General features: G+C 44.2%; 1 protein-coding gene across 1 annotated transcript; it reads right to left on the reverse strand.

The window, feature by feature from the left end:
* Positions 1-1,834: 1,834 nt before the first annotated feature.
* Positions 1,835-7,835, reverse strand: MSANTD1 (Myb/SANT DNA binding domain containing 1). The gene is made up of 3 exons (XM_072132626.1): positions 7,552-7,835; positions 3,522-3,794; positions 1,835-3,096 (listed from the first exon to the last, which is right to left on the reverse strand). The coding sequence occupies exons 1-3, from the start codon at positions 7,803-7,805 to the stop codon at positions 2,856-2,858; spliced, it is 768 nt and encodes a 255-aa protein (XP_071988727.1). The 5' UTR covers positions 7,806-7,835; the 3' UTR covers positions 1,835-2,855.
* Positions 7,836-9,681: the final 1,846 nt, after the last annotated feature.

Below are 9,681 nucleotides of genomic sequence, written 5' to 3' on the forward strand. Positions count from 1 at the left end.
TCATTGTACAGGGAGGGGGAGGAGATAAGCTGTGACATCATCTATTGTCAGTAGTGATGTAATGATGGTGTTCCATTTTGTCTGTGATGTAAATGAGGTGACTGCTGCAAAGAAATCTCCTATAGATCAAGCAAGTGCCAGTTTTTTATTAGGTTGAGTGGTGAAAGTGAGAATTGCAGGTATTTTTTATACAATTATACCACAATATCTGTGCTACCATCTGCAATTACATTGGTTAGATTTTATTTTTCTATATTTTTATACCAATATTACGCTCTTATTCTGATGGAAATCTTTTATTACGTGACATGTTCTCACAGTGACAATGCAATGATCAATGATGCCGCATGGTGTAAGCCACAGATAATACAACATGAAAAAATAGATCACATCTGCTCTTCCAACAAAATACAGAATTGTAAAAAATAATGGTGACCTTTCACATTGCAATTTTGTTGTGATAGAAAAATATTCTTACATTTTATACGGTGACCCCAGGTCTGGGGTCCTAGAGAGGCTCCTAATAAGGAGTCTGACCATCTAAATGAGACGTTTCTAAGAATAGTATTCAGTCTTTTGGGGGTTTTAGCCTCTGGAAATAATATCCACATTTTTATAGTTGATATTTTTTTTTTTTTTTTTTTTGCAAAGCAGTCCTGCTAGCCAGATCTTAATGTGGCATTACAGCGTAAAGGCATCTATAGGTTACAGGGAACCTGGCAGTTAAACTAACCCACTCTAACTAAATATATCTTTGAAATCTGCTATTATACAGCAGTACAACTATCCCTATACTGTTCCTCCCCATACCTGTAAAGTTCGCCAGTCCATTGTGATATCTATGCATATTCATAATCTTCTATTCCAGCTTCCTGATTGACAAGCACTATACTTTCTCTTCAGCAGAGTCATCTCAGCTACGCTGCATCATTCACCCCTCCCTCAGGAATGAGAGAGACACCAGCAGAGTGGGAGTCACTGAAAATTCCTGAGAGAAATGAGAGGAGACATGTTGGCTGTGTGTGACTCACTGAAGAGAAATCAGCTCCCTCATTCTCCCCTCCCAGTGGAATTCTCTTCAGAAAGTCACAAACAACCATCATCTCTCTCATTCCTGAGGGAGGGGTGAATGATGTAGCAGAACTGAGCTGACTCGGTTGAAGAGAAATCAGGAAACTGGAGGTGAGGCTGAGCTAGAAGAACATGAATATACATAAATGGTGAATAAACCTTACAAATGGACTGTGGAATTTTACAAGCATGGGGAGGAACAATATAGGGATAGTTAGTGTGGGTTAGTTTAGCTGCCAGAAACAGAGCTGTAATCTTCCAGAAAAAGTGCCCCACCTGTCTCAAGGTTATGTGTGGTAATACATCTTAGCTCCTTATAAGTGAATAAGGGTTGAGCCACAATGCCACATATAGCTTTAAGGGCACCTACCACCCCTATTCTACCTATAAAGGTAGATGGGGTGGTAGGTGGATGAATAGGAGGTGAGGATAGCCCTTTTTTGGGCTAATCCTCACGTCCCGGGTGTCTTTTTAGTTGCGGCTACTCCACGCCCCAGTAGCCACGTTACTCCGCCTACCATTTAATCTTCGGCGTGCAGCTCCTCGTAGCTGCGCACCCTCGTCCTGGTCCTCTGCATTCTGCGCGGCTGGAGCTACTGCGCATGCGCAGAAGGCCGCAGATGCCGGGGGACCAGGATGAGGGCGCGCAACTACGAGGAGCTGCACGCCGAAGATTAAATGGTAGGCGGAGTAACGTGGCTACTGGGGCGTGGAGTAGCCGCGACTAGTAGCCTCATGTCAGGCTACTCCACGCCCCAGTAGCCGCATAAAAAAATTTACATATGCCTGCAATAAAGTTTTCTAAAAGACACCCGGGACGTGAGGATTAGCCCAAAAAGAGCTATCCTCACTTCCCATTCAACCACCTACCACCCATTCTACCTTTAAAGGTAGAATCGGGGTGGTAGGTCCCCTTTAAAGTTAAAAATACCTGTTATTTGGGGAAACTGGTACAAATTTTGACCAGAGGTTGGACCATTCATGAGGCGAGTTGAGCCTCTTGCCTCTGGCAGCACCACTTGCAGCAAGATAGGAGCAGCATCAGGGGTCCTAAAGCAGGACCTCTCACCTAAAAATAGTGTCTCCTCATACCCAACGAATAACCTGTGATATTATTTCTGGAGGGGGCGCTGTTCTATAACATGCGTCAGGCAACAGAGAGTTTGGATTCAATCTTGTGTAAGAGGCATTAAACATATAGAATAACATAAAGCAGCTCTTTCCTGTAAGATTTCTTGAACAATCTTCTTATCTGAAACGTGGTTGGATCTACTGCAGTGGAGATGGACATATTCTATCATCTTACACGTGAGGTTTTGTAAATGTCTTCACCACAGACGTGGCCCATAGATTGTGATGTATCCATTATATAAATCTGAGCATTGGGTAGGATGGTGGACAACCACATCAACCCTCGTCCATGTGTCCTATTAGCATATAGGGTATGGGGATGTACACTCGCGAAATCCAAGCCTCCATGTTTCACCTAGACAATCATTTATCTTATTGGCCACCATGTTACCAAAACATCTGGTTGTCCATACATTCCCTCCAGTATCCAAGGAATATTCTGTAGTCAGACAACTCTTTTAGTTCATATAATTAGATTTTACTATAATATTCCACATATAAGTGCTCAATGAAGTCAACAAAGTCCTTCACTAAAGGTCCTCCTCAAAGATCCTGTCTTCCTGGTGTCCTCCAAGAAACCATAAAAGGCACCGATACAAGGAGATATGTGGTGGAGCGTGATCCATAAGATCTGGTTGATCACCGAGAAGGTTTTAAGGAGAAGATTTATTAATCATTCTCTCTAGTAGATTCATCATCCTCTCCTGGAGCTGAAGGCTCTGCACTTGAATGATGTTCTGCTGGTCCAAGATCCGTCTCACTTCGCGGCAGGTCTCCTCCATCGCTCGGCTCAACCTCTTATGTTCTTCTAACATATTCTCCATAATCTTTAACTTCTTCCTCTGAAAACTACAGCTTTGCACTTTCCTTTTCTTGATGGCCCTTTCTCCAGACCTGATCCAGAAGAAAAAAATGTGAAAGTACAAATAGGTTCCTGTAGATATAGTGAAGAACATAAACCCTTGGCTTTATCTCAAGACTGACATTGAGCTTTTAATAGACACATTGGAACCACATGGAGCTCATTGAGTTTAGTGTGAACAATGTTTGATGACTACATTGTCAATTTAGTCTGTGGTCAAGGCCAATGGATGGTCCTCTGTGTGTAACCTTTGGTTGGCGTTACCCACAGTTGGTCTTACCCAAAAAGCAGGTCCATGTGTTGGTCGATTTAACGCATATGGACTGTTACGTGCCCTACAGTACTCAATGTCCCCATACAGTGACCACACATATACTAAACTACAACATCTAACTATATTACGGAACAATCTCACAATTGTGACTTTCGAGAAGACCCAACACCTTTCCCGTTGTACCTTAGCTTATAGGACTGCAGGCTCGTCGAGCTCTCCGAGTTGTCGTCTTCGAAACAGCCTTCCCTCTCTTCGTATGTGAATTGGTTATAAGGAAGGTAGAGAGGGGTAGACTTTGCGGACGGAGACTGAGAAGCCTCAGTTTGAGATGTAGAAGGCCCGGCCTGTAACTTTCCATCACTTTGTTCTGGTATCTTCGACAAGATCCGGTCAATGGTCTTAAAATATGGCCAGTCGGGTGGAACGGCCTCTCCATCGGACATACACTTTAGTTTCCTATGGAGAGACAAGTAGTGACATCTTATAGACTCACTATTCAGCTTATGTACACTACATCAGCATCTCAGGAGGATAGAAATATGTACAAGTAACAGCTAGAGGTGAGTTGAGGCGAGTTGAGCCTCTTGCCTCAGGCAGCAAGATGGGGGGCAGCATCAGTGGTGCAGTCACCTGCTACAAAGCAGGACCTGACACCTAAAAATAGTGTCTCTTCACATCTGATGTCAGCAAGGGTGTGAGAAATTGCACGGAGAACCTAACTAAAAAAATTTACTGGATGTGTCAAAGGAAGACGCCATTGTATAGCTCACCTCGGGCAGCAGAAAGTTTGGGTTCACCCCTGCGGATAACATAGGATCACCCATTGATGGGGACCGCTCCTCCCCTCTCTTCCCTCTCCTTTTTGGAAGCAAATATTGAATTCAAACAACCCTAACCCTCACTTTCAGCCTTCATTATCTTTGTAGGTAAAGATTTATAAGTTTAGGAGATGAGACTGGAAATCTGCATTGCTCTTGTCCATTAAATAGAGGCACCAAAGAATTGTTATTGACAGTTCGTTCTTTCAAAAGTGTGAACTTTGATTTAAAGGGAACCTGTCAGCAGGAACTGACCTAATAAACCACTACCAGTAGGTTGTCAGGCAGCTGAACACCTTCCAGATCATGTTTCTTTCATGACCCAGTGTGGTGGAATCATCCAGAAAATCAACTTTAAAGTGAGATGTGAAATGGCTGTATAAAGTCAAGGAGGCGGAGATTTTAACTCTGAAGTCAAGCTCTCCCTACACTGTATTGATGGTCTTGCATCCAGAGACATCACAATGCAGATCCCCTGAAGTCTGAAGCATGATATCAATCACAGAGAAGGATTTTCTGGATTATGCCACCACACTGGGCCACAAATGAATTTCTGATGACAGGTTCCCTTTAAGGAAAACACCATTTGGCAGTTCTCAGAACCCCCTTTCTGTCTGTGAGTTATGAAATTCATGAGCTTATTCATTTTCATGCAAAGTTTTAAAAGGGGGCACTACTACTCCCTCCACCCCCAATCCAGTCTTTTAAGCCCCTGTACAGTTTCATAGATCTCCCAAACTCTTTGTGAGCCTCTTGCCATATGGCATATAAATTAGCGGTGTTACTCTCCTTCACCCTCTCCCACTGTTCAGTAGGTGTCACCCTATTCCTGGCAGTTCTGATCTTGCATTTTATTCGCCACAGTTCCCTATGGGCGTAAAATAAATTCTTGCATATTTTGAAAGCCTCTTCCGCTCTCCTCTACCTATGTCGCGCTTCACACTACCACTCGCGCTCATGTCTGTTTGCAATATATAGAAATTCTAACATTCCAGGTCTGCGCAATTCTGTCCTCTGTCACGGTGCCCGGAGAAACGAGACAAAAATGTGACTGCAACTAAATAATCCGAAACAGATCAACATTCAGAAAACACAGCATTTCCACATTGAAGCCGTATAGCAGGGCTGACTTTGTCATCTAGAACAATCTGGAGTTATCAGGGATTGTAGGTCTTCCTACTACAGCCTGAGCACAAAATACGGGAAAAAAAAACCCAAAAAACCTCTGAGCCCTAAAAAAGTTTTGTGATCAAACTTGCAATTTGGGAGAGTTTGGGGGAAAAGGGTTTTCAATTCTTAAGCACAAACCTTACCTGAAACCCCTTGATCCCATGTAGATGGGATGTAACATCCATACAACATACATAGATGTAGCAAAGAGAATTATTCCTTTAACTGGTCTGTGCTGTTGGTCACTGATTATCATCATTATATGTTTAATCAATATGACAAACCCAGCTCTGCTACATCTGTGGAGTATATAAGCAACCACATCAATATGACAAACCCATCTCTGCTACATCTGTGGAGTCTATAAGCAACCACATCAATATGACAAACCCAGCTCTGCTACATCTGTGGAGTATATAAGCAACCACATCAATATGACAAACCCAACTCTGCTACATTTGTGGAGTCTATAAGCAACCACATAAATATGACAAACCCAGGCCTGCTACATCTGTGGAGCCTATAAGCAACCACATCAATATGACAAACCCATCTCTGCTACATCTGTGGAGTCTATAAGCAACCACATCAATATGACAAACCCATCTCTGCTACATCTGTGGAGTATGTAAGCAACCACATCAATAAGACAAACCCATCTCTGCTACATCTGTGGAGTATATAAGCAACCACATCAATAAGACAAACCCAGCTCTGCTACATCTGTGGAGTATATAAGCAACCACATCAATATGACAAACCCAGCTCTGCTGCATCTGTGGAGCCTATAAGCAACCACATCAATATGACAAACCCATCTCTGCTACATCTGTGGAGTATATAAGCAACCACATCAATAAGACAAACCCAGCTCTGCTGCATCTGTGGAGCCTATAAGCAACCACATCAATATGACAAACCCATCTCTGCTACATCTGTGGAGTATATAAGCAACCACATCAATAAGACAAACCCAACTCTGCTACATTTGTGGAGCCTATAAGCAACCACATCTATATGATAAACCCATCTCTGCTACATCTGTGGAGTATATAAGCAACCACATCAATAAGACAAACCCAGCTCTGCTGCATCTGTGGAGCCTATAAGCAACCACATCAATATGACAAACCCATCTCTGCTACATCTGTGGAGTATATAAGCAACCACATCAATAAGACAAACCCAGCTCTGCTACATCTGTGGAGTATATAAGCAACCACATCAATAAGACAAACCCAACTCTGCTACATTTGTGGAGCCTATAAGCAACCACATCTATATGATAAACCCAGCCCTGCTACATCTGTGGAGCCTGTAAGCAACCACATGCCATAGGTGCTCCAAATTATAACATGGGGAGGATCGGGATATCTTCTTACGTCCTATAGGACACACCGTGACGCAGTATTTATGATGTACCGACTACGACCTTGATAAACGACCCCTATTGGGGGCAAACTTACAAATGTGCGAAACACAGGGGGCCCGGTAACAGAAATCCAGCTTCACATTCTCTCTCATCTCCCTATGATCTAGTAAGATAATGAATTTCGTGGGTCACGCTTAGATAAATTTGGGGATGTGATGGGTTCTCTATAATAAGCTATCATATAGATTGGGGGCTCTCTGGGGGTCCACTTTGTCTCCGAAACTCAACCATGTGTTGAACAATCACTATTTTCTTCCAAAAACAGCGCCACACCTGTCTACAGGTTGAGTGTGGAATTGCAGCTTAGGGTGCATTCACATGGGGTGTTAACGCACGCGGGTTGTAAACGCAATGTTAACAGCAGTGTAATAAGGCAAATCTCCTATTCCCACGTGTTGTATTGTGTTTCAAAACGCATGCGTTAACGCCACATGTGAATGCACCCTAAAGTTGACTTTGCCACTGGTATTGCAGCCCGACTGCATCAACCAAGTACTGTGCTGTTATAATACAGACGATCCCAGAATCCTCTCTGCCTCCTTTGAGGAGATTTATCAGACGTTTCTGAGGTAAAAATGTTATAGTTGTCCATGGCAACCAATCAGAGCTCAGCTTTAATTTCATAAACCGCTGTGGGGAAATGAAAGCTGAGCCGTGATTGGTTGACGTGGACAACTAGAACAGTTCTGCTCTTGATAAATCTCCCGACTATAAGGACACGGTGGGGGGACACGGTGGTGGGGGGGGGACATGGTGGAGGGTGTTACACGGTAGGGGGGTTAAAGGGGCTCACCTGTACTGGAACGTCATGTTGGTGATTTTGATCTTGATCTCTTCGCCGTGTCGGTGTTCCCCGGTCATCTCGAAGAGCTTGTTGGCCATGCGTTCGTAAACTTTGGCGTTCCTCTTCGTTTGCTTGAGCTCCTCGAAGAATTCCTCCCAGACCAACATGAGACCCCGCATTTCGGCGTCGGTCCAGTTTCTGGCCCTCCGGTGCTTTTCGCTCTGGGAGGAGAGCAGGTAACTGGGCACCTCGGCTGCAGCCATTGCTTAACGTAGAAGATGAAAGAGCTCTTAAAAGAGAGTCAGACCCCCACCAGCACCACTCCACCCCCCGGCCCCCCCCCTGGATCAGGGGTGTTATGGAAGTGGCAATCCCCCTATATAACGCCGGCCTGGTGCATGTGTATGGCTGGAGCATGTGAATGACAAGAGAACATATGAAACCCTTTTGCAACAGATTGAGGTCTGAGAGCATAAAATGGGGCCTACAGCTGACAGGCTGGAATTTAGTTAAAAGCTTTTAAACAGGAAAACGTCAGCTTGATGTCACGTTCCCATAGAAACTGAGCGAAGGCATAAGCTACAACAACAAAAACCTTTTAACTGAAAGCCAAATAATCAGGACAAAGTTGACAGGCCTTCAATATTAAAGCTTTTAAACACTTAGAAAAAAAAAAAACCCACGTACGCCGGCGATAAAAGATCCGCACAGTCTGTGGGGTCAGGCTTTCTACAAGAAGCTTTTAAGTTGTTCTTTATGGCATTTTTTTCCTTTTTTTTCCAAAGGCAAAGAAAAGAGAGCAAAACACACACAAAGCGAGCTCCACGCTTAGAATGTTAATTAATGGCGACTGTATTCCGGGGATGTGCCGGCAGCTGGAGAGGAATATTAGGAAATAGGCTGAGGATATTGGGGAAGGTGGGGACAATGATAACGAGTCCATGTGGAATTCCGGAGGGTGAATATTCCCATAATTTAACCTGTAGGACTCAGGGATGGCGAACCTTTCAGAAAGCGAGTGCCCAAACTTCAACCAAAACCCACTTATTTTTCACAAAGTGACAACACAGCAACTTAAGCAGAAGCTTATTGCTTATTGAGCTGTCAATTGTATCGGCATCCTGAGGACACCAATACGGGAGAAAGAGGGATTGTCAGCGTAACTTCCCTCTAGTGTCCCCTGAACAGATAAAATCACGGGGCAGGAGCTTCAATGATAATCCAGCTCTGTCCTGCAGTTCCAGGCAGCCAAGGATGTGTCGCATTAATTTAGCGCTAAGAACGGCATGTCCTGGGCTGCCTGGAACTGCAGGAGGAGACCTTGAGGACCTCTGGCGAGCTCTGGACTGGAACGATGGCCTAGGTGTCCATTTTAAGGGTTCTGAGTGCCACCTCTGGCACCCGTGCCATAGGTTTGCCACCACAGCTAGAGGTCAATGGTGGGAAGCAGGAGGAAGAAGGAATCCAAACACTCATTCCTGTCCACAATGGTCTCATCCATAAGACCATTTGTTTCTGACCGGATATTAGAAAGGATGTTGGATGTTCAGCTGGTTGAGACATCACTAAATTTATCTCCAGTTAATTTCCTGGTTGGCTGTAAAGGGTCAGGACAGCTCTCCCATGCCAACTTTACACTTCATTCCCTTTAAAGACTGGAATTCTCCTGACATCTAACCCAAGCTATCCTTTGCTGCCACCTGAGGACATTGTGCCTACTATTGAAGGGTTAGGATGTGATGTTTGTGTTATGTTGAAACATTTGTTATCTACCCTGCAAAAGCCCAGGCAGGTGATTGATTGGTGGCTTGACATGCCTTAAACTGCAAAAGTTTATAAATTAGAGCTCATTCAAGGCTCTGGGTCTTTGCTCAGTAGTGATGGGAATTACGGCTCCTATTAGTGAGCTGGCTCTTCAGGCTCCGCTCACTAAGAAGAGCCAGCTCTTCTGGCTCCTGAACAGCTCCCTATTAAATATATAACCATGAGCCGCAGGCAAGTCAATCACCCCACACCACTCCACTTTTAACCCGATTGTATAGGGTTAAAGGGGAGTGGTGAGCCGGTTAAGGGCGGGGTTAAGCGAGTCATCGTCTCACTGATGGGAGCCGGCTCATTTGCGAAAAACACAACACCATT

Source organism: Engystomops pustulosus, chromosome 1 (genome assembly GCF_040894005.1).
Source record: "Engystomops pustulosus chromosome 1, aEngPut4.maternal, whole genome shotgun sequence".
In the NCBI taxonomy this organism is placed as follows: Eukaryota; Metazoa; Chordata; class Amphibia; order Anura; family Leptodactylidae; genus Engystomops; species Engystomops pustulosus.